General features: G+C 39.2%; 1 protein-coding gene across 2 annotated transcripts in view; it reads left to right on the top strand.

Moving 5' to 3' along the window:
- Positions 1-26,621, top strand: part of magixa (MAGI family member, X-linked a) — a 68,690-nt gene that overhangs the window by 22,205 nt on the left and 19,864 nt on the right. For both annotated transcript variants that reach the window (XM_052094597.1, XM_052094598.1), the window contains exons 5-12: positions 8,189-8,362; positions 9,579-9,756; positions 10,269-10,339; positions 12,285-12,452; positions 16,475-16,967; positions 20,036-20,549; positions 22,500-22,563; positions 23,160-23,558. In XM_052094597.1, the coding sequence (XP_051950557.1) occupies positions 8,189-8,362; positions 9,579-9,756; positions 10,269-10,339; positions 12,285-12,452; positions 16,475-16,967; positions 20,036-20,549; positions 22,500-22,563; positions 23,160-23,558 (2,061 nt within the window). The remainder of the gene's footprint in view (positions 1-8,188; positions 8,363-9,578; positions 9,757-10,268; positions 10,340-12,284; positions 12,453-16,474; positions 16,968-20,035; positions 20,550-22,499; positions 22,564-23,159; positions 23,559-26,621) is intronic.

Below are 26,621 nucleotides of genomic sequence, written 5' to 3' on the forward strand. Positions count from 1 at the left end.
CGTCATAAATTATTACCACAAAGCTGCATTAAAACAGTAATCTCTAAATAAGCTAAACTTTTATTTAGCGATCATTTGAATGTTTGTAACATAAAAAATAAAGGTAGCTGGTTCATTCTGACAACCGCTTCAGTCCCTCTTTGCTGGTAAACAGCAGCACGAATGCAGATTGGAATGCACTGGTTTGATGGTATGCCTGTAATTTTATTTCCCAAAAAAAATAAAAAAAGTAATAATCTTTCACCAAAATGCAATAACTTGTTCCACCTCTGAAACATCTTTACTTTTCCGCTGACGTGTCAAAAGCCTCTTATTTTACAACTAGGGTTGCAACGGTATAAGATTTTCACGGTATGATAACCGTCTCAGAAAATATCACGATTTCACGGTATCACAGTATATGGTATTACACAATTTCTATTATCAGTGAAAACAGAAGGGTTATTTATAAAAAAAATTTTTAGCAAACACTTTATTATAATTGAAACCATTTATTTTATTGAAGTATGTGTAAAAAATGTCTCCCTTTTGAAAATAAAATAAATAGAAAAAATAAGAACGCTAACAGAATTATAATAATAAATCAAATTATAAACATGATAAAAATGTAACTATAACATTGTAGTGACTGTGACATACATAATTCACCTTTGTGTTAAATTTAGTTCTATACATTGTTGGTGATAAATGCAGTACTTTGTTCTTAGCGTTTTTCCTCATAACTGTTCAGGGATCGTGGTCCCTTTAAATGTTCTGTATGGGTGATGACGTAGGACGCTTGTCGGCGCCATTTGTTTCTCTGGTGTTTTTTCTTACTAAATAAACGACACACGTATTTGTGTGCTCAAAGTGCGAAGTTGTCTCTTGCAAGTTACTGCAATTTCCACACTGGTGACCCCGACGTTAGTCTGCTGGACGTATCCAGTGACACAACACGACCATGACTGCGAACGCTGTCACCCTCAAACTCCCCGAATTCTGGGAATCGTCCGCATAGGCATGGTTCGCACAGACTGAAGCGCAGTTCGCGCTGCGTGAGATCACCGCGGATACAACAAAATACTACTACGTAGTGTCGGCTCTCGGTAATTCAACGGCATCCAGAAAGGTAAACCACAGCACGTTGTGGACTGGATTGAGAGTAGAGACAGGGCTTTTGCCGCCACTAAGGCAGCCCTAGCGAACGCCACCATGCTGGCGCATCCTTCTCCAACAGCCCCCATCGCCATCACCTCGGATGCCTCAGACTATGCTGTCGGTGCTGTCTACGAGCAGTGGGTAGGCGGTGCCTGGCAGCCGCTGGCTTTCTTTAGCCTTCAGCTGCGCCCCTGTGAGCGGAAGTACAGCACTTTCGACCAGGAGCTGCTGGGTCTCTACCTCGCCATCCGACACTTTCGTTCCCTGCTGGAAGGCCGACACTTCACTGCGTTTGTGGACCACAAGCCGTTGACTTTTGCCATGGCCAAGGTGGCTGAACCGTGGTCCGCCCGCCAGCAACGTCATCTGTCCTACATTTCGGAGTTCACCACGGACTTGCAGCACGTTGCTGGTAAGACCAACCACGTGGCTGACTGCCTATCACGGGTTGTGGCGGGGGCAGTCCACCTGGGTTTGGATTACAACCGCATGGCGGCCACTCAGGCCACAGACCCGGACGTGCAACTCCTGAGGACCTCGACTACAGGTCTGCAGATCGAGGATGTGGTTTTTGGCGATGCCGGCACCACGCTCCTGTGTGACATCTCCACAGGTAGTCCTCGGTCAGTCGTTCCCTCGGGATGGAGATGACAAGTTTTTGACGCCATCCATGGTCTCTCCCACCCAGGTTCGAAAGCGTCACAGAGACTGGTTGCAGATAAGTTTGTTTGGCACGGCCTCAAGAAGGACGTTAGGGATTGGGCTAACATCTGTGTTGAGTGCCAACGAGCCAAAGTCCACCGCCACACTAAAGCCCTGTTAGGTTTGTTCCCGGTTCCGGAGAGACGTTTTGATCATGTAAACGTGGACCTGGTCGGTCCTCTGCCCTCCTCTCACGGTTTCACATATCTGTTCACCATGGTTGACAGGACCACCCGCTGGCCCGAGGTTGTGCCTTTGACGTCAATGGCGTCTGTCGAGATGACACGGGCATTTATTGGCACCTGGGTTGCCCATTTTGGCACTCCTTCGGACATATCCTCTGACCGTGGCGTGGTTCACGTCTGAGCTGTGGGACACTGTCGCACAGAGCCTCGGAGTGAAACTCCACCACATGACCGCATATCACCCGCAGGCTAACGGACTCTGTGAATGTTTTCATAGGTCAATGAAGGCTGCCCTGCGTGCCAGCCTCAAAGACAGCAACTGGGTCGACAAGCTCCCATGGGTGTTGCTTGGCATCAGGACTGCGCCAAAGGAGGACCTTCAGTCCTCATCCACGGAGCTTGTTTATGGACAGCCACTGCGAGTACCGGGGGAGTTTGTCCCTAGTGCCACTGTTCCCTGGTCTGCTACTTTCCAGCGGTATATTCTACTGGACAATGCAAGGCTTTTCGCACCTGTTCCAACTTCACGTCACGGCCTCCCTCAGTCACACATCCCCGCTGGACTTCAGACGGCTGACTACGTTTTAATTCGCCACGATGCCCACAGGGGACCGCTACGTCCGCCCTATGAGGGCCCATTCCGGGTTCTGGAGACGGGGGACAAACATTTTGTGGTGGACAGAGGCGGCAAACCGGAGCGACTTTCTATCGACCGCCTCAAACCGGCTCATTTGGACGTGGCCAGGCCCATCGACCTGGCCCAGCCCCCACGCCGCGGACGGCCTCCTGCTCTGCCTCCACCCCTTGCTCCTGAACCTCCTACACTCCATGCCCCACACCCGGGTCATGACGGGACACCGGCTGCAGTGAGGTCTCCTCAACCTCCAGTACAGCACAGTCATTGTGGTCGGTTGATACGCCCACCTCCCCGTTGACAGTTTGGTTCTGCGGATACGGTGAATTCTGGGGGGACGTGTGTAGTGACTGTGACATACATAATTCACCTTTGTGTTAAATTTAGTTCTATACATTGTTGGTGATAAATGCAGTACTTTGTTCTTAGCGTTTTTCCTCATAACTGTTCAGGGATCGTGGTCCCTTTAAATGTTCTGTATGGGTGATGACGTAGGACGCTTGTCGGCGCCATTTGTTTCTCTGGTGTTTTTTCTTACTAAATAAACGACACACGTATTTGTGTGCTCAAAGTGCGAAGTTGTCTCTTGCAAGTTACTGCAATTTCCACAACATGTTATATAAATATAGCATATTAGTTTACATGTTAAATTAACTACTAAATGAAAAATAACATCAGCTGTGTGAGCTTTTGAATTAATGTCCTATGATTATTAATAATTAACATATACTTTAGACGGCTCCTGTCTGTAACTTTAACTCAGTGCTTCTCAACTGGTTTTGCTTCAGGACAGATTTTACATTGGACATCAAGTGTTGACCTGCCATAGATTAAACATAACCTGTATTTAATGTATCCTGGGTTGCATTTCCTTTTATGTTGCATAGTTTTGTTCATGGTTTTCAAGTACAAGACATGCATCAAGTGACATCATCTTTATTGTTGATGTCAACGTTTGACTTTCAGCACACAACTGAATAACACAGACTGCATGACTATGATAAATTATTACTGCAAGAGTTAGATTAACATGCAGGTATGAAGGGACTTCAACATTTCTCAATTGCACAAATAAAAAATACAGATACATATTTGTCTCTGGCTTGCTATTGCTCGCATGTCATTGATGCCGAGATCTACTTTTATATTTAATTTAATCACTGAGAAGGTTTACATGCAAAATTAGTAGCACCAAACATCACAAGCAGCCTCAAGAATGGACACAGAGTAGCCGTATAACACTTTCCCTTGAGCAGAATATTGCACTACAGATCGCTAAGTTTGTTCAAAGGGGAAAGCGAGACGTGCATGGTTGCCAGCATGTTAAACGCTTGTAGAGACGCGTTAGGTCCCAATGCAAGTTAACTGAAATATCCAATAAAAAAAAAAAACTCTTTTACGATAAATGATCCACGGGCCCCATTAAACCATGTGGAAGGCCTGATCCGGACTGCGGGGCGTATGTTGCCCATGTCTGCTTTAGCTGTTTGCGAGATTATCATTAAATCTGCCTTGGCAGTCCTAAATAGTAGATTACTTGGGCGGATGCCGAAATATCTTCAATGGGAGAACCATGGCATTGCTCGTTCCCTGCTGTCCGCGACCCAGTCCAAATAGACCAGTTGAGAAACACTGCTTTAACTCACACACACACACACACACACACACACACACACACACACACACACACACACTCATGTCCGACCCTCTCCCCTCACTTCTCTCTGACATTTTTTCCACTGCATTTGTGTGTGTGTGTGTGTGTGTGTGTGTGTGACGCAAGTTGACGAGTCAGGCAGACAAGGAGCAAAGAAGATGTGCACGTGCATGTAAGATTCTCCGTCCGGTTGCATTTTTTTCTCAATACCATAGATAAGCAAATGTACATGGTATGATAACCGTCTATTTTCAAACTGTGGTATACCATGAAACCGGTATACCGCTGCAACCCTATTTACAACCCCTACACTCCAATCACCTCACTCCATACTTCAGGTATTGTAACACCCAATTTTTCACAATCCAACCAATTTTCAGTGTATAAAATCAAGTTCTAATGTATAAAATCAAATAAAAATAAGTAATTTTTTTTGTCGTTTGAATATTCTGTTTTACTTTTTCATAAATGTGTCTGATTGAGGAAAACAGTAATGCATCTAAACAGTGATCTTATTGCTTATGCCAATCTAAACAATGCATTGAATGCTTTTAATGTTATAAACCATGCTATAAAAATGGCAAAGAAACATGATTATGCCCTTATTTATTGGTCAAGTGAATCTGGTTTAGATAAATATGTGGAACAGACAGGCCCGATTAGCTGAGTTTGTGCGCATAAGCATGCATTTGTGTGTGCTTATAAACACATGGTGAGGTTCAGGGTGTCATGCCAGAGCTCCAAATGGTCCAGCCAATCAGAATGATGAGAAACACCCTCCAGACTGCAGAGAAAAGTGCCATGCTGGCTACATTATCAGCAGAAAGAGCTAAAACGAGCCCTAATATTGAGAGAACAAGCATGTAATGCAGGCTGATGTTTGAGCTGGCTGATGGCTTTGTTAAGGGTTTCAACCACACAGCTGCACATTTAGAATCAGAGCTATGTTTGCAGTGCTTGGATTTATGAATATTTATTTTTGCTGACTTGTGTTTTGGATATTTCTTAGCCAATTTGTGTCTTGAGTTTAAAGCTGAAGTGTGTTATTTCTGCACCACAGCGGAATTGAGAAAATAATAATTGCTTTCAAACAGGTTTCTCAAACACTCCACTGTGTTCCATTGGTCATAAAACAGCCATTCCTGTACCAAAGAGATAACTGGAATTGGGATAAGAAATGTCCAACTAATTATTAAAACCTGGAAGGATAGTGCTGAACTGTCAGTTTCTCAGAAGAAATGTGGTCAGAAACAAACCTTGAATGATTGTGATCAGAGAAAAAAATCAACAGTAGAATTCATGGCTATGTTTAATAGTGAAAGTAAGGGCATTTCCACAATATAATTTACAGGATTGGGACTGAACAGCTGTGTGGCCACAAGAAAGCCACTTGTTAGTGAGGCTTATCTGAAAAAAAAAAAGACTTCAATTTGCTAGGGAGAATAAAGATTGGACTGTGGAGCAATGGAAAAAGGTAATGTCGTCTGATGAGTCCAGATTTACCCTATTCCAAACAATGGCCGTGTGAGGGTAAGAAGGGTAGAGCATGAAGCGATACACCCGTCATGCATAGTGCCCACTGTACAAGCCTCTGGAGGGAGTGTTATGATCTGGGTTTGCTTCAATTGGTTAGGTCTAGGCTCAGCAACTTTATGCGGCAATAAAATGAAGTCAGCTGACTACATGAATGCATTGAATGACTAGGTTATCCCATCAATGGATTTTTTCTTCCCTGACAGCACGGGCATATTCCAGGATAATGCCAAGATTTATCGGGATCAAAATGTGAAACAGTGGTTCAGGGAGCGTGAAAGTGAAAGTGGGCATTTAGAGTAAAAAAAAAATTTTTTAATCTGTTTCTCACCCCACTCCTATTATATATATGGATTAATTTAATGTTTCCTTTGTGTTATATTTGGAGCTGCAAAGGTCTGATCACCATTCACCTTAGCATTGTTAGGACCAACAGAGCTGAGATATTCTTCTAAAAATCTTTGTTTGTGTTCTGCTGAAGAAAGAAAGTCATACACATCTGGTATGGCATGAGGGTGAGTAAATGATAAGAGAATTTTCATTTTTGGTTGAACCATCCCTTTAAGCTGTCGTCTCTCTCAGTGTCCTGTGGTCATGATTTTAAGGTTGCATATCTAACATTTTGGGGGGCTTTAACAGTGAGATGATAGATGTAAATATGCATGTAAATATGATATCGCTAGAACTACTCGTGCAAAAAAAAATTATATATTTTTTTAAATGTCTATGATGAATTATAAAGGGTTTTTTAAACACACCTGAGCAGTGGTGCAGGCTATGAATCATTCCCTCAAGCCGGAGGCCAGACCAAACTCCTTTTTATCTATCACTCAGTACATGAGAAAAGAGGCTTTTCTCTGTAATCCCTGTTTCAGTTTCCCCCTCTCTGAACATTCCCAACTCAATTCCCTCACTCTCTCACTTGCAACTCTCTCTCTCCGTCAGTAAATAAGGCTCCCAGTAGGTAGTTAGCCTGTAGTTAAATGTCTCTAAAAGTTCCAAACATGTAGCTGTGCTACATTAGCTCAGCAAACTCTGTTTCTCTTGGCTAAAAGAGTGGGGATTGTGCACACCTGGTGGTGTTGTAACATAAATTGTAGCTTTGCATCTTTAATTTAATCATGTTAGTTGGAAAACAGTGTTTAATTTTTTTTTTTAAACAAAATGTTAACATTCAGCCTGTCTGTTGAATGTTTGAGGTAGGTTTTCAGATGTGAATTTATCTCATTTTCCCCATGCAAAAAAAAAAAAAAAAAAAAACTGAGTTCCAGTTTATTAGTTTCAGAACATCTATGATTAAGGGGTTTGAAGATAGCATGATCTAGGGCAGCGGCTGCTGGGAGCAGAAAATAATTCCTCTTGAGATAAAATGTAAAACGAAAATGATATTATCAGTATTGATGAGGACACATAAAAATCTGCTTTGAAAGATATGTTAGATAATTTTATATGAACATTTATTTTTGCTTGGCTCCCATTTTGAGTTGATGTAGGCTTCAAGCCATGAATGACACATTTTTTTTTTTTTCTGACAGCACAATAAATACTTATACTGAACTGAATTTTATATGAACTTTAGTAACCCTAAAATTATTTAGACCATTTTGGACACTTGGCTCACACTTATAAATGCGTGAATTGCATGGCATTATAGAACAATATGGCACATGCACATGAGAACAATTGGTGCTAAAACCTTCTCAGAACCATTCTTACAAATACTTCTAACCAACTTGTCATACAGGATTTTTAGGTTGATATATGAAGTAAATTTCCCACAATTCAAAGAGGTGCCCTAGCAGAGGAACCACATTTACAGTTCATCACATTAAGTATGGACATGATCCACAACCTTTGACTACAAGAAACCATCTTCTTTTTAGGGAAATGTTTTGCTTAAAAAGTGTGTTTGTGCTGTATTTAATTTCAAATAAATGCCACTTGGTTTGATATTTTGCTCGCAAAGACATTCACAAATTTTTAAGGGTGGCATAAGTGTACAAATACTTGATGGGGCCAGCAATATGTTGGCTGGATTTGAGCAAAATTTTGAAAAAGGAGATCTTGAAGTTCCTAAGGCTACTGATCAAAACTTAAAATTAGTGTTCTGGTCCACAATTCCAGGAAGAGCTCTATGCTTCAGAAATTGAACATCAGATATTTACTCAAAGACCATAGTGTTTAGACTATAAACAGATTAACTTGTCAAGGACTGCTTCTGTTACTGCACGTAATGCATTGTTTTTGTCCATTGGCCATTGTTTTTGCAATTTCATATAAGGTTTTGCTGATTGGAAAAGTTCTAGCTTGTTGCTTTAAAGGGATCCTCCATATTTATAGGGAACTACTATGGAACACCTCGACCGATACACATTGGCCCCGACAGTCCCCCCATTACATACCAGGAACACAGAAACCTCCTGAGGAACTTCCGTACCCGCAGCAAATCGCTCAGCAACCTGGAGAAGGCAGTGGAGGAAGGTGACAACAGTGAGGAAGACTCTGGTCTGTCAGGTATGGCATTGAACACAAAATTTATTTTGGAATCAGTTCAAATTATTATCTGAAAAGAAGAGCTTGTACATAGTGAATTCAGAAGGTATTTGGATAGACTACTTTAGCCACTCTTTAAAATGCATGAACATTATTGTGTTAGCATAAAATCTAATATGAAGATAGCAAATGTACATGCAAAACTTTTCTCAAAAAAGTTAAGTTAAAACAATAGTTCAGTAATGACAACTCTCAGAGAGATTTAGCATGTTAATGTGGGTATGACATATTGATAGGATATTGGTCTTGGCAGATTAGATCTGCTACGCTGCTGCTGCTGTTTTTCCTGTATTTTCCCAGTGTGAGGATGAGACTTGAAACTACCACAACATACACAGACATACTGAGTTAAGCATGTGGACTTCTGCTTCTGCTGCACAATTAGAAAAACACAAAACATGCTGCATCAAGAATGTATGACATGCTGTTTCACAATTAGACATAAATGCAGTCCCCCAACAAAGAAGGAAAGCTGCACAGACACAAAACATCTACTGCCAAGACTTATGTACTGCTGCCGTTCTGAAGATCCATGTGCACCGAGTGTATACTAGCTAGGTGTGCCTTGGCCTGCTTGGCCTAATGGCACTTTGCTAATGAACTAAATCTCTATGTGTGCCTGGGCCTGCTTGGCCGAATGGCTTAAACGGCTAGTGACCTGACTCATGTGTTTCTGGACCTGGAAATCCCAGAGCATATTTAACTAGTGAAATTAGCATCAATTATTTATTTATTAATTTTTTTGCAGATGCTGAATGTAATTAAATTAAAATATTTTTAAGTGTAGCTTAACTGTTCAAATACTTTTTAGGGCCACTGTATTATTGTATATATATTGTGTGCAATATATGTTTGCACTTTGAGTGGATCTGTTGATGGACTTGACTTCATATAGTAGTCATTTATTTTAAACTGTTGTTTTGAACACAGTTTTTAAGAGAAATGTGTGAAATTAGAAGACGTCACCTCAACCGGAACACAGTTTTTGTATTTTGCATATTTCTGACGTTAAAAACCACAGCACTACGTTTAGAATTGATGCTGTTCTTGTGTTTGAAGTGGCAGAAGGAGAGTAACATGAACAGTGTGAACTCTTGCTGCCCTCAGGCTGCCTGAGATTGTATGAGATGGTTGCATCTCATGTCATGTTCACTGTACTCTACTCTCTGTTTCCCAGCGGGGTCTGCGGGAGCCAGCAGTGCCCCTCCCACCACAATTGTCTCACCTAATCAGACTTGGGACTTAGGCGGTGGGCGGGATGGATGTGTTGCCATGGAGAACGGAGCACGTGGAGGGGCATTGCCTGAAAACTGGGAGCTGGCGTTCAGTGACACAGGCGAACCCTATTACATCAAGTGAGTCAGCTAGAGAAAAAGAAGGAATAGCTGGAAGGGTGATGGTTGGGGGGAGAGAAAATACAGGGGAAATTGAGTGGGCAAAAATTGAGATAGAAGGTCATCTGCTTCCTCCAGTAATCAAAGATTTTAAACTTTAAGTTGACGTGACGCCTTTGTATGTCTCATTGGATGATTTTGACATGAGAAAGCGTCATTTGAACTTATAATGCACACATGTCAATGAAAATGGCAGAATATTTGCCTTGATCCTAAAAATGTAAAATCTCTTAAAGGGTCATATCACGAGGAGACAAATTTCCCTAGATCTTTTGAGTTCATTGTACAATGAAAACATAATTTAACTTTCAGAACTCAGCACAACACATTAGTTTTTTTATTAACATTATAAGGGGACTTCAGGAAAAAAAAATAATAATACAAAAATGTATAATATGATCCATTTAATGATAATTAATGCTGTTGAATTTGAAGTTGCTGATGAAACGTCATAAATTTCTCTCAATTTTCAGCCATAACTCAAAGACCACAAGCTGGCTGGACCCAAGGACTCAGGGCAAAGAGATTGTCAGCAAGATGGAGTGTGAGTGTATATGTGTGTGCATGTGTGTGAGAGCGTGCTTATGTGTGTGTGAGCTTGGCCCCTCTCCACTTTTGACTTCAAACACACGCTCTCCCTCTTTTTCTCTCCAGTCCACATACACAAAGATTAATGACAGACTTTCGCTGAGCCATTTAGTTTTACTCTCACACCTAAATTTTTATCCCTTGTTTCCTTTGCCTTTCAAACCTTATCCACTAACCCCGCTTCCCTCTCCACCTTCTCTCCTCTCATCTCTCCTTTTCCTTTAATGTTATCTATCACTCAAAGCACACTCTGTTATATTTGAGAAGGTCGTGCTTACTGTCTCTTCTCCTCCGAGCCAAGCGATCTTTAGAATTTGTCACTAGGACTATGCATGGGTGTGTATACATGTATATGTGGGGGACTTCAAAGGTAAAGTAGAAAGGTGTAATTTCTGCATTAATCAGCAATATGGAATTGCAAAAATTATTGTTTCAAACCAGATTTCCGATACCCTTCTTCTCCCCCACCCCAGTCCGCCATTGTGTCCCACCCCAGAATTCTTGAACCGAAATATTAATGGAATGGAATAATAGCCTACTGCTGACTGTATACTAAACTGTATACTGCCTACTATTTGCTATATGCCATATTTAAAAAAAATTGTATATGAAACAGTACTTATTTTCCATTATGAAATGTTTAAACAGTAAATTGCTGTCACATGACCCCATTAAGTTGTGTCCAAGTATCATGAAAATAAATTCCATTGGATTTTTTTATATTTGTGTAACTATTTGTGTAAAAATGTGTTAACTGTTGGCAGTCCAATCAAATAATGAGTCAGGAAAATGACACTAGCTAGGTAAGGAATAGCATACTTCTAGATTACTTACTTCTTTTTAATTTAACTATTTTATTGCAGAAATAGTAAGAGTAGTGTAGTAGTATGCTATTCCTAAAATAGCAGTTGAAAATCACGGCTGATATTACTTCTGGTTCATTGGTTGCACGGGAAATAGGTGGTCAGGTAAAGCGCATTACTTTGTGGTACTCACACATACTTCAGAAATAGTAAGAGTATCACAATAGAATGCTATTGTGAACATAGCCGGTGTTTTGGAAATTGCCACAGTGTTCTTCTTCGGGAAGTCAATCTAAGAATAGTTAACATAGTTTTCAGTTCAGCTGGAATATGAGAAAAAACATTTCACTGAAAAAAACCACACACTTCATCTAGAGTATATAATGTAATAAGTTTACTGTTCACAGATATTATAAGATGTATTGTGCTTACCACAGCAGATGGCGCTGTTGTTTAACAATGAATTCCATAAAAAGGAAAACAATATAAAATAGCAAGTTTATTCATATACTCAAAATGCAAGCTTATTAAATAAATGTAATATGTTTATTAAACTTAAAATTGAATAAACATTTTGAGTTGTGCAGTTATATTTTTTCCTTTTTATATATTTATGCCATAAACTTCATAACTTATAATTTCTCAAGTGTCTTTTCATAACAATCCTGAAACACTGTAGTGTGGACAGTTAGAATTAAGGCACTTTGTGGACTTAGCATCTCATGTGCAGACACTTACAGTGTTTCTGTGTGGTTTACGAGGACTTTTTTTTAAGGTTACAAACTGGTAATTACAAGGGTATTATGCTTTAAATGTGGTTTATGAGGACATTTCTAGTGTCCTCATAATTCAAATAGCTTAAAAAACATATTATATTATGTTTTTTTGAAAATGTAAACATGCAGAAAGTTTTTTTGTGAGAGTTAGGTTTAGGGGATATACACTATAGTTCATGTAGTATAAAAAAGAATTATGTCTATGGAGAGTCCTCATAAGGATAGCCACACCAATGTGTGTGTGTGTGTGTGTGTGTGTGTGTGTGTGTGTGTGTGTGTGTGTGTGTGTGTGTGTGTGTGTGTGTGTTTGTGTGTGAATCAGTACCTGCATTCACAGATCAACCATCTGACCTGAAGGGCTATTCCATACACACTCGCCTGTCGAAAGGGCCTCAGGGCTTTGGCTTTAACATCGTGGGTGGCAGCAGACCTCGAGAGTTCCTGCAGGTGTACAGCGTCACCCCTGGAGGCCCACCTGCACTCAAAACAGGTGAGACTTGGAGAGTTTTTAAACGCAGTAGCCTTTAAAAGTCACTAAAAGCACACAGCTGGAACTATCGTCTATTCCAGAAAGTTGCCTCGCTTTGTACAAAAATAAAATACCAATCAGATAAAAAAATGTCCATACCAGCCTCTCAGGTTGATCAGCCTAGGCACAAAGTGGGGCATCCTTCTTTAATAAAAACTGACCACATAAAAAATAAAAAATAATTATAGTATTGATTATTTGCTGAATTAATCAGGGGGCTTTCTGTCCTTAAAACAAAACAAAACCCCAAAGGCTTTGAATTCATATCAAAGCACATCTTTTATTATATCTCGTTCATGCAGTGGATGGTGGCAGATTTAGGACATCTACTTAGTGGATGATATGAGTCATTTTTCCAACAACTGTTTACAGACAGATTGTTTCACTTTTAAATGACTATATCACAATTCCAGTGGGTCAGTAGTTTACATACACTAAATTAACTGTGCCTTTAAGCAGCTTGGAAAATTTCAGAAAATGATGTCAAGGCTTTAGGCAATTAGCCAATTAGCTTCTGATAGGCTAATTGGAGTCAATTTGAGGTGTACCAGTGGATATATTTTAAGGCCTACCTTCAAACACAGTGCCTATGCACTTGACATCATGGGAAAGAAATCAGCCAAGACTTCAGAAAATAAATTGTGGACGCCACAAGTCTGGTTCATCCTTGGGAGCAATTTCCAAACACCTGAAGGTACCACGTTCATCTGTACAAACAACAGTACACAAGTTTGAACACCATGGGACCACACAGCTATCATACAGCTCAGGAAGGAGATACATTCTGTCTCCTTGAGATGAACATGGTTTGGTGTGAAAAGTGTAAATCAATCCTAGAACAACAGCAAAGGACCTTGTGAAGATGCTGGAATAAACATGTAGACAAGTATCTATATCCACAGTAAAACGAGTCCTATGTCTACCTGAGCAAGGAGCAGGCTATTAGGAGAGCGTTCTTTAATGCAGGAGGGACTGGTGCATTTCACAAAATAGATGGCATCATGAGGAAGGAAAATTATGTGGATATATTGAAGCAACATCTTAAGACATCAGCCAGGAAGTTAAAGCTCGCAAATGGGTCTTCCAAATGCACATTTACCACAGGCATACCTCAAAAGTTGTGGCAAAATGGCTTAAGGACAACAAAGTCAAGGTATTGGAGTGGCCATCACAAAGCTCTGACCTCATTCTGATAGAAAAATTGCAGGCAGAACTGAAAAAGCATGTACACCCGTTCTGTCTGGAGGAACAGGCCAAAATTCCAGCAACTTATTGTGAAAAGCTTGTGGAAGGCTACCCATAACATTGGACCCAAGTTAAACAATTTAAAGGCAATGCTACCAAATACTAACAAAGTGTATGTAAACTTCTGACCCACTGGGAATGTGATGAAATAAAAACTGAAATAAATAATTCTCCCTTCTATTATTCTGACATTTCAAATTCTTAAAATAAAGTAGTGATCCTAATTGACCTAAGACCGGTTTTGTTTTCTACATTTAAATATTACAAATTGTGAAACCTGAGTTTAAATGTATTTGGTTATGGTGTATGTAAACTTATGACTTCAACTGGATGGAGGTTATCACTTCTATCAAGTCACATACTTGTACATATATGTAACATTAATTTCAAAATACTACAAAAATGGCAGTTTTCAAGTATGTAACTTAGATTTGTCCAAATTATGCACTTTAAATAAATGTCAAAATATATTAACTATAAATGTATATACCTGTATATTCATATATGACTATACATCAGATTTCAGGCCTAAATATTTGTTTCCATGGCATTTTCTCTAATTTCCTCGATGTCAGCTAGAGATGGCCACAAAAAATTACTTGGTCTATTGTTCATGTAGAGATATGAATTTCAAATGTTCAAAGATGCACTGAATTCAAGATTACACTGAATTCAGGATTTTACTTCCTGCCACAATCATATTACCCTGAGAACACTATTCTATGTCTGCTAAGTGGCTTTGCTGCTATATAAATCTGCGGTACAGGACATGGCACTTCAAGGGGTCTTTTCTTTAAATATTTATGGACTTATGACAGGTATAATAATTTAATAATAAACATTTGTGCACAGTTCCATTTGCACAGGGGACTTTTATGGACATTGCTGATTATATGTGATATGACGGTACTGCTCTCTGATAAGTCCTCACTCTACGTACATTCAGATAAAAAGCCCAATAGATCTGGATTTAAATTACTGAACAACCTTTATAGACATCATATCAGAAAAACCAGGGTAGAGAAAGAGAGAGAAAAAATTGAAAAGATCAGAGAAAGACATGGATGAAAGATGGATTTTATCAGGGGAGAATGAGCTGTTTGCTTTTATCCTCTTATCTATCCCACCAGCCTTCCAATCCTCACTTTTTTGTTATAGGCTGTCAATCCCTTGTCTCTCTGTCGCTCACTCTCTCACCCTCATTCTCACTGTCTCTCTCTGGATTAGATTAGAATGTGTGTGTGTGTGTGTGTGTGTGTGTGGTTGTGTGTGCGTGTGTGTGTTTGTGTGTGTGTGTGTGTGTGTGTGTGTGTGTGTGAGCGTGTATTTATCACTTTGTGGGGACCAAATGTCCCCATAAGGATAGTAAAACCCGAAATTTTTGACCTTGTGGGGACATTTTGTCGGTCCCCATGAGGAAAACAGCTTATAAATCATACTAAATTATGTTTTTTGAAAATGTAAAAATGCAGAAAGTTTTCTGTGAGGGTTAGGTTTAGGGGTAGGGTTAGGTTTAGGGGATAGAATATAAAGTTTGTACAGTATAAAAGTCATTATGTCTATGGAAAGTCCCCATAAAACATGGAAACACAACATGTGTGTGTGTGTGTGTGTGTGTGTGTGTGTGTGTGTTATTTGATTGGAAGGGTATCTTGGTTTAAATATGCTGGATTCTCTTAATCCAGATGTGCCTGTAGGTTTGTAGGTCTCTCACACACACAAATGTTCACTCACATGTGCTGACCCACAAATACACACATGTTCTAAAGAGGTCATATTATTTTTTATATTATTTTTCCCTGAGGTCAAAAGTGCCAAAATGTAAGATTTTCATGACCATTTTTCACCTGGTTTATTTTTTCTGCTGGCCCTTTAAGATGTCTATGTTAACAACCAAAACATTTTGTGTTACTGTGCATCACTGTATTTGACCAAACTAATAATAATTATAATAATAATAATAATAATAAATGGGTTTTGTATTGTGCTGTGACACTCCTAAAAATAATGCAATGTTATTCTTTTTTATTTGATTAAAATTCTATGAATTAATTTGATTAGACCGTTTTTCTCCCAAATTTGGCATGCCCAGTTCCCAATGCGCTCTAGGTCCTCGTGGTGGCGTAATGACTCCGGGTGGCAGAGGACGAAACTCAGTTGCCTCCATGTCTGAGACTGTCAATCCATGTGGCTTGTTGAGCGCGTTATTGCGGAGATCTAGCTCATATGGAGGCTTCATGCTATTCTCCGTAGCATCCATGCACAACTCACCACATGCCCCACCGAGAGCGAGAACTACACTATAGTGATCACGAGGAGGTTAACCCAACGTGACTCTACCCAACCTTGTGACCGGGCCAATTTGTTGCTTAGGAAGCCTGACTGGAGTCACGATTAACATGCAATTAAACTTTAAAACCCATAATTCAGATAAAATAAAATGTAAAACATGTAATTTGGAAAAATAAATTAAACAGAATTTGAAAAAAAATAATTTCATAAGATGCTAGTAAATGTATTCATATATTTTATTCCTTTTTTTCTTCACATTTCTGTTCAGAAAGTTACAGTATGTTTTTATAGTACAATGAGCTCTTATCTCAAAAGATCAAGGAAAATGTTATTTCAAATGATATGACCCCATTTTGCATACTCAAATGATAATCAGATCAGATCATGATTTCTCTCATGTACAAATGAAAATGACAGAAATCTCGCTCTCCTTCTCTCGCTCTCAGCGGACATCCTGGTGTACATCAATGACACATGTGTGCTGGGTCTGTCTCATAAAGAAGCGGTGGCGATGCTGAAATCCATCCCTATGGGTCACAGTGTAGACGTGGTCCTCCGGCGAGGTTACCCCATGCTCTACAAGCCTGACGGCTGCCCCAAAACCAGTCTTTCCTCCCCCTCTGATCCTAACAGTGCCAAACATGCTGCCCCGGGTTCTGTACAGTCACAACCTCAGCATCCCGAAGGACATCAGCCTGGCATAGTGAACCTCAACCGCTCCATGTCCCACCACAAAAGCTTCTTCCCCTGCATGCAGAAAGAGTCATTGGATGCCAATGGCAACACAGCACTCCGATCTTCCTATTCCATGGCCAATGGCAATGGTGTGGGCGGGACTGTAGGGTTGGGGGCAGTGCCTTCTTCAAATGCCCCTCACTCATCAGAGAGAATGAGCTCTAGTCACAGCGATACGGAGGTCAGCTCTATTGTTACGCGCAGGTAAGAAGGATGGCAAATCCAAACCAGTTAATTTCTGCAGTCGTGTTCATTGGGGAACTTAAAGCTAAAATAGCCATTCTTGAAATATCTGTATGTGTTTAATATATACACTGATGAGCCAAAACATTATGACCACTCACAGGTGAAGTGAATAACGCTGATCATCTCCTAACAAGGCCACATGTCAAGGTCTGGGTAGATTAGATGGTAAGCGAACAATCAGTTCTCGTAGTCAATGTGTTGAATGCAGGAGTAAAGACCTGAGCGAATTTGACAAGGGCCAAATTGTTATGGCCAGACAACTGGGTCAGAGCATCTCTGAAATGGCAAAGCTTGTGGGGTGCTCCCAGTCAGCAGTGGTGAGTACCTACTGACAGTGGTCCGAGGAGGGACAAACCAAAAACCTGCGACAGAATATTGGGCACCTATGGCTCATCGATGCTCGAGCGCAACGATGGCTATCCCATCTGGTGCGAACCGACGGAAGGTCTACTGTGGCACAAGTCACAGAAAAATTTTGTGATGGTTACGGGAAGAATGTGTCACAACACAGAGTGCATCCCACCCTACTGCGTATGAGACTGCGTAGCCGGAGGATAGTCAGAGTGCCCATGATGACACCTGTCCACCATTGAAAAAGCCAAAAATGGGCACACAAGCATCAGAACTGGACTTTAGAGCAGTGGAAGAAGAACGCCTGGTCTGATGAGTCTTTAACATCATGTGGAGGGCTGTGTACGTGTGTGCCGTTTACCTGGGGAAGTGATGGCACCATGATGCACTGTGGGAAGACGACAAGCAGTGGAGGGAGTGTGATATTCTGGGCAATGTTCTGCTGGGAAACCCTGGGTCCAGCCATTCATGTGGATGTCAGTTTGACATGTGCAACCTAACTAAATATCGTTGCAGACCAGGTACAATGGTATTCCCTGATGGCAGTGGCCTCATTCAGCAGTATAATGTGCTCTGCCACACTGGACACATTGTTCGGGAATGGTTTGAGGAACATGATGAACAGTTCAAGATGTTGCCCTGGCTTCCAAATACCCCATATCTGCATCTGTCCGATCCATGGTGGCTTCACCTCACAACCTGCTGGACTTGAAGAATCTGCTGCTTATATCTTGGTGACAGATACCACAGGACACCTTTAGGGGTCTTGTAGAGTCCATGCCTTGGTGGGTCGGTGATGTTTTGGTGGCATGCAGAGGACCAACAGCATATTAGGCAGATGATCATAATGTTTTTGCTCAACAGTGTCACAGAGCCACCCCTTTTTGTTACAGCAAAATATTTTTTGTACTTTGCACCTTATTCTGGCCAAGAACTGCCCATATAGACAGGCATTAGCTGTCTGACTGACATGAAAAACAACCAACAACCAATATTGTTTTTATGACCGATACACATTATATTTATGCTTTAGTGTCCAATAATATGCAGATTCAGTTTTTAATTATCCTTAGACTACAAAAACGTAACATGCATTAGGAATATTTTATTATTTCTATATTCTGTATATGAATATCTACACATTATTTTTATTATTTTAATATTTGTATTTATTAATAGTACTATACAGTATGTATTATAATGTATTATATCATATATTTTATATTATTATAATTATCATTATTATAATTATAATTTATGTCATCACATTTATGCAGTTATTTTATGTTTAAAATGGTTACAAATAATTTTTTTGTAGCCATTTAGATCTTTTATTTGTGGAAATATCAGACTATTTTGTTTTAAATGCTATGCAATTCTTTCTTGAACATAGCTGTTTCATGTTCTTTAGAGACTCACCAAATTGTGCCATTTAAGGAATATTCCGGGTTCGATACAAGTTAAGCTCAATTGACAGAATTTGTGGCATAATATTGATTACCACCCAAATATTTAGTTCTTTTAAAAACTAAAATCTGGGTTCCAGTGAGGCACTTACAATGGAAGTGAATAGGGCCAATCAGTAGACATTAAAATACTTATTGTTTTAAAAGTATAGCCACAAGACGTAAACATTGTTTGTTAACATGATTTTATGTGATAAAATCACTTACTAACCTTTTCTTTGTAAAGTTAGAGCCAATTTTACAACTTCGTTGCCATGACGATGTAATGTCATCAAACCTTAAACCTGTAAAGACGACGACTACTACACCTGGAATCATAAGTTCAGATGCAGGGCATGCTGAGTGACTCCAGTCAGGCTTCCTAAGCTACCAATTGGCCCGGTTGCTAGGGTGGGTAGAGTCACGTTGGGTTAACCTCCTTGTGGTCACTATAATGTGGTTCTCACTCGCGGTGGGGCATGTGGTGAGTTGTTCATGTATGCCGGGTAGAATAACGTGAATCCTCCACAAGTGCTACGTCTCTGCGGTAACGTTCTCAACAAGCCATGTGATAAGATGTCCAGATTGACTGTCTCAGATGCGAAGGGAACTGATATTCGTCCTCCACCACCTGGTTTGAGGCGAGTCACTATGCCACCGTGAGGTCTTAGAGCGCATTGGGAATTGGGCATTCCAAATTTGGGAGAAAAAACCACAAAAACAAAAAAACCCAAACCCTAAAACCCTTAAATGATTGTAAAAATTATGATATAATCAACTTGAAAGTACAGCTGAAATAAAACATGTGTTTTAATGGAAGAATTAAAGTAAGTGCTTTGATAAAATTATAAACTTCACATTTTTGCCTTTAACCCCTCCAAATATTTGCCCCATTCACTTCCATTGTAAGTGCCTTACTGTTACCTCGATTTTTGCTTTGTTTTAAAGAAAAGGAGGGACACAAACGCTGTAGACTGAGCTTAACTTTGAACCCTGAATGTTAATTTAAATAACTGAAAACTGATTAAGTATAAAAGTGAATGTTGGTTACAAAAGTAACAGTAAAGCCGATTATCAGTCTATCTCTAACCATAAGAAAGTGTTTTGCACTTATCAAGGATTATATTGACTTTTTAGACATACTTGAATTCCTTTTTTGCACTTTTTTAAAATCTTTTACAATGCTGTCCTGTTTACACACCCATTTCTTACCTTCCTCCCTCCACCCAGAGCTTTCCTTGTCCGCAGCTACAACAACAACTCTCTTCCTGCTCCCTCTCACAGCCACCACAGTTCCAAGTCTTCCGAGAGCAATCTCTCCTCTACCACGCTCCCTCTGCCCCAACCTGAGGTGGGTCCGACCACCCAGCCACCAGGGGCGCCAAGCTCCCAGCGACCTCCTATGCCCCAAACATCTCTTGTCGTCACTACCCCAACCGAGCTCCCACCCTGTGGTTTTAATGGGTGTGCAGCCAACAACCTCCCACGACCTCATCCGGGTGGCCTAGGATCCCCTGGTGCCCCGGGTGGGGTAGGTTGCGGGGGAGGGGGTGAGCTGGTACCTGTGGCCTTGGGCAGGAGCGAGGGAGGGGGCATGGGTTTCAGTGTGACGGCCGGGGGGCAGGGAGGGCAGCTGGTGGTGGTAAAGAGAGTCTGGGACAGGCGCCAATGCCCCTCTCTACAGCCAGGGGACGCTATTATTAAAATCAACGGGGCAGATGTGCAGAACCTCAGCTTTGCACAGGTAATGCATTGTGAATTCTGTCATTATTTTCTCACCCTGCCAACCCCATGCCAATCCAAACCCAAATGACTAAATGTCAGCCTGTTCCTGACACAAAGATATCGTACGGTTTTAGAAGACTTGGATTATAGCACACAAGTCATATGGGCCACTTTTATAATACTTTTATATACTTTGCATTTTGTTCTTCAAATTCATTATATGGAAGAATATTCCAAAATATTCAACAAAAATTCACCTGTGTTCCACGGAAGATAGAAAGTCACATGGGTTTGGGATGATATGAGAGTGAGTAAATGAATACAGAATTACAATTTTTAGGTAAACTATCCCCATTGTTAATCTCGTCAATGAAATGACAAAAATGTTCATTGACAAAGGGGTTTTTGATTTCATATAACGTATAACGAATAAGAGAGGAAAAAGACACATCATGACGATAAATAAATTATTTTATTAAAGCACACTGTTAAAGAAAAATTATACTGCAAGATGTTAACAGTGGAAAATATAAACAGAAGAAATAACATCTAAAGAAACATCTGTTTATAGATGAAGATATTAGATTCATTTAATCCAATAATGCAGTAGATGGCAATTTTCCCCACTTGAGCTGCATGAGCTGAAGGTGCTGATCCTGCTTTAAAACAGGTTAATGTCCACACTCAATGAGATGAATCACTATTATCCACAACATATATACAGTACTATGAAAACGTTTTAGGCACTTAAGATGTTTCACAAAAGCATTTGTCTTAAGATGGTTATTTATATCTTCAGTTTTAGTGTGTCAATAGGAAAAATACCTTTTAGACTCCCAAACATTACATTTGCAAATAGAAAAGATTAGAATAGAAGAACAGGTTGTTCTGCTAGATATGGCATTGCCCCCACAGAGCCCCCCACTGAACATCAAGTCAGTCTGGGATTACATGAAGAGACAGAAGCAGTTGAGACAGCCTAAATAGATAGAAGAACTCTCCAAGAAGCTTGGTACATCCTATCTGCCAACAACCAAGAAAAACTGTGTCCAGGTGTAAGTAGGAGAATTGGGGCTGTTTTAAAGGGAAAGGTGGCTACACCAAATATGGATTTCGTTTTTGTATGTTTACTGGACTTTGTATGATGTTAATTGATAAATGAAAACAATTTTTGCCATTATTTTTTTAAGACATGCTCACTATGCAACATTATTCACAAGTGCCTAAAACTTTTGCATAGTATTGTATAATATTACAAATGACATCTGCACAGACAATGAAGTGAATGAACAGGTGAACTTGAACTAAGTTACACACTAGTCATAATATGCGTACCTTGCATTGTGAATATGCTGTTTACGTTAAAAAAAAACACACTACACGCATTGCAAAACCCTAAACTGGCTAAACACGAAAAATTTAAAGCAGTCTCTAAAGCATGAAGAATTCAGAATACAGTATATTCATTAGACACTATTATTTCAGCATACAATATTATTATATTCAGATGTACAAAATTTTGTTTGTAGCCTATCTTTTATATTTTTGATACATTAAATAAAATTGTATAAATTATTTCAAAATGTTTGAATATCTTATTAAAGTTTGCTCTGTTACAGTTTGACACACATTGTAGTCATTTTGCACATTATCATTAACTATTGACTAATTAACACTGATTTTCCTTTAAAGCTGAATAACTTTTTTCTCATGTCACAGTTTAATATCCAGAGATAAATATTAGTAAGACATTCATAGGTTAATTTTCTCAAAAACCGTAAGCACTGTGTTTCTGACCAATGGCAGACGTATACACAAATTCCATTTGGTGGCACTAGTTGTGCAGAAAATGCATACTTTAGCTTTAAACTTTCTCTTTCTGAAATTCTCTACATGGTGGTTATCAGCCTTTGGATGATTCACTAAAATGATGTGATTCATCTACAATTATCTTTTTTTGTCTTATAAGGTTCAGCGGGTGCTTCAAGAACATACCAAACAGGGTGAGGTGGTCTTACTGGTTTACAGAGGAGGTGAGTGTCCTACATACTGTGTGCTACACATACTGTACTTCAAATACTGCAATGCAAATGTACAAAGACAGTATACAAATAAAATTAGAATGCATATTTTTAACCAAAGCACACTTTGATGGTCCTGCCATCATGAACAACAAAAATTATCAGTGATTTTTTTAAATTGTGATTTCCATGCCTGGAAGTCATAAATATTTCTAAAAAATAATAACTGTTCTAGTTGTGGTCAGCTTTAAACCATTTCTTTGACTATAAACCGCTCTTAATAAATTGCTCTATTAAATGATTTCCACAAATCCTTATTCAGCAATCACAAAAAATGTCCTCCCCCAAAATGGAAAAGTCCATTGATGATTTCCTCAATGGCTCATGATGGATTAGCTTTTACACTGCAAATGCGATACGTTCCTTTGCATTTTCGACCACCTTCGTATGTATCACAAAACATTTTGGACCCTGTTTAAGCCTGTATTTAGCACTGTGCAGTTATCAGATCAAAAAGGTGTAAACTGGGTCATAGTGGTGACATCAAGTTTTACAAAGTTTATCAGTGAATTGGAGGACCTGTTTTCCCTTTTCCTGTTCTCTCTCAGGTCCTGTCTGCTCTCCGGGCTCTCCAAATGCCTATAAGAGACCTCCTCCCTCTCTGGGCACCCCTGATCTGATCTCTCCCTCCTCTGATGGTGCTGTACCCAGCCAGAGCACCCTCTCTCCCTCCTCACCCTCTGATGACCTCCCCAACCTGGTCCAAAGCACCAGCTTCCTGGACTCAGTGCCCGTGACCCTCACTCTAGAGCCCCGTGACTGGTTAGGTATTGATGATGGAATGGGTCAGTGGAGCCACACTACTGCCTCTAACCTTGGAGCTGTGTCCAAAAGCCATGCAGATGGGAGGGGAGCAGCATCCTCCAGAGCGATGGAGGTGGAGTTGAGACGGAGACCAGGGGAGGGGTTTGGATTTGTCATAGCTTCCCAGGATGTAGTAAACGGATGTAAGTACCTATTTGTTAAAGCATAATCTGTGTTTGGGCATTAATATGTTCTTAAAGTATAATAATTTTTTGCTGGCCTTAAGTGTGCATCATTTAAAACATTTTAAACAAGCTATGAGAGGCTGTGCATTACTGTGATCTACCCAGGGTAAAGGCCTTTCAAAAGCAACATAGACGTAATATAGAATGTGTAATTACAGGTGTGTAATTTTACTTTTATAGTGATTTTATATTTTGGAGCGTGGCTCATCCAATCAGAATTTAGAGTAAGAGCTATCTGTTTTACAATTAACTATTCATTCCTTTGTCTTTAAATTTTTTTTTTTTAAAAAGTGAACATTTAAATGCAGGGAGATACACAATATTATAACAGATAGCAGTGTGAAAACACTGTGATTTGTGATTTGCTGGTTTGTAAATCAGGTGTGACCTTATTTTTTTCTGTTTTATCTCTGTATATTCCAGTATTCAGAAGCAAAAAAGAGGGGATTTTATTTGAAGCATTAACACTGTATCATTTGTATGAAAATGCTGGCCAAAACCTCTGGAAAGATTCCCGATATCCATCTGCATACAGCAATTTTCACAAGGTCAAGAGAGTGTATAATCCTGCCTTGTTCTCTATATGAAAGCCAGGTGAAACCTGGGAAAACTCTTTCTCTCCAAGAAAAAGGGCATTTTCCCCTCAAAGCATGTGGCTCATCTTAGTCATGCGATTATGCAATATGCATGTGCACAGAAAATCCCTAATTAGCACACTAATTACCATTTCACTTGATTTGTGATCTGTGTTTATATGCAGTCCTCAGTGATTTACAGCTGTATTTTGATAGTTTTATCAGGTATAATGTTCAGTGAGCATTTTATAAGGTACACCTGTACACCTACTTATTCATGCAATTATTTAATCAGCCAATCGTGAGGCAGCAGTGCAATGCATAAAATCATTCATATACGGGCCAGGAGCTTCAGTTAATGTTCACATCATCCATCAGAATTAGGAAAAAATTTGATCTCAGTGATTTTGACTGTGGCATGATTGTTGGTGCCAGACGGGCTGGTTTGAGTATTTCTGTAACTGCTGATCTACTGGGATTTTCACACACAACAGTCTCTAGAGTTTACTCAGAATGGTGCCAAAAACATATCCAAAAAATATCCAATGAGCAGCAGTTATACGGACGGAAAAGCCTTGTTAATAAGAGAGGTCAACGAAGAATGGCCAGACTTGTTTGAGTTGACAGAAAGGCTACGGTAACTCAGAAAACCACTCTGTACAATTGTAGTGAGCAGAATAGCATCTCAGAATGCACAACATATCGAACCTTGAGGTGGATGGGCTTCAACAGCAGAAGAAGCTGATTTTCACTGTTTATTAGACAGAAACAAGACTCAGAAACAAGACTAAAAATTAAATGTTTTTCATTTTGTTCGTTCTGAGCAAAAGCTGTATTTTTTTGTTCTGGGTCAAATGTTCTGCAGCCTCCTTCTTTCTAAATCATACCAAAACAATATAATCAGACTGAATCCTGGCCAAGTTTCAGATTCAGATACATCAGGAATAATAAGGAATCGTAATCGAGCAAAATAATAATTGTCAGAGAAATTATTTATTAAAGTTTTACAAATTGTTACTGGTTAGAACAAAATAAAACAATGGTTAATAACTTTCTATTTAAAATGACAATACTTTGCGCTAAGGGGTAGGTGAAATACCAATTGCATTGTTGCCAGATCTCACAAGAGAATCAAGCAATCTGGTCTAAAAAAAACAAGTGTTAATTAACACAACATTTTTTATTAAAGATCTGCTTCTGAGTCAAAACCCGGCAGCATCAAATCTGTATTAATGTATCATATCTAATAATAATTCAGTGAAGACATGGAAACAACTGCAGAAAGTACTTTTTACATCTAATAATGTTTTACAGTATATGTAGTAATTATACATATTTGTTAATTAAAAAATATTTGTTAAAAAGGTCTTCATCCACAGACTACAACATCCACAATGGGCAATAAGGCAAAGAAATGTGTGATGTATCAGTTTCCTTTAGGTTCAAAGCACATGTTTATTTATTTTTTACGGGCAACATGAAGTGATATAGTTCCAAAAATGTACTGTGACCTTTGGCCTTTAGTTGCATGAAAAATATCGGAACATAATGAACAGTTATAACCGGTTTCCAGCATTTAAAAATAAAGTTTTCACTTAGGAACAATTGAAAATCACTTTGTTCTGGTTTTCGGTTATGTTCGTTCCCTGAACAGTTTTTAGTCCCTGGACAAAAGCATTACAGATCCATGACTTCTGTAGTCAAACTCAGAGTTTTCTAAAAAGGAACCCTTGAGATTTGTCTTTACTTGAGTCTCTATGATTTTGATATTTAAAAAAATGTAAGCAAGGAAGCATTGTGATGAAAACGGTACCATAGATCTTGCATAGGAACTAGGGTGTAAAAATGCATTGATGCATCAATCTATAAATTATAATTAAATGCATTGATTATGGAATTTAATAATCTGTTATAATACTTGACCTAGTTTCAGGTTTACAAATCCACCAAATCCAGATTCCCAATCCACACTCTGTGTGACACTTACATTTTTTTCTCCAGTTACATTTGTGTCTTCAGAATATCTTTCTAAATCATACCAAAACAATATAATCAGATTGAATCCTGGCCAAGTTTCAGATTCAGATACATTGCATCAAAAATAAGGAATCGTAAACGAGCAAAATAATAATTGTCAGAGAAATTATTTACATTTTTTACACATTAAATTTTTAGTAAAATCATAGTAACCACAGGTAAAAGCATGGATAGCTCCTTTTTCCCATGGTAAGATCAATGTATTTGTAGTTTCTATAAAATTAATAATTGCATATTAATGAACAAGAAACCTTATTGTACTCTTTATTGTAGCCTAAACATGTTTAAACACAATGATATATGTAACAAAAATGAAGCAAATTCTTTCACTCCATAATAGATTATTACATATTTATTTACAAAAATCATAGCTGCCACAATTATAGTAAAATGATTTTACTGAGCTTTT

Source organism: Xyrauchen texanus, chromosome 27, assembly GCF_025860055.1.
Source record: "Xyrauchen texanus isolate HMW12.3.18 chromosome 27, RBS_HiC_50CHRs, whole genome shotgun sequence".
NCBI lineage: Eukaryota > Metazoa > Chordata > Actinopteri > Cypriniformes > Catostomidae > Xyrauchen > Xyrauchen texanus.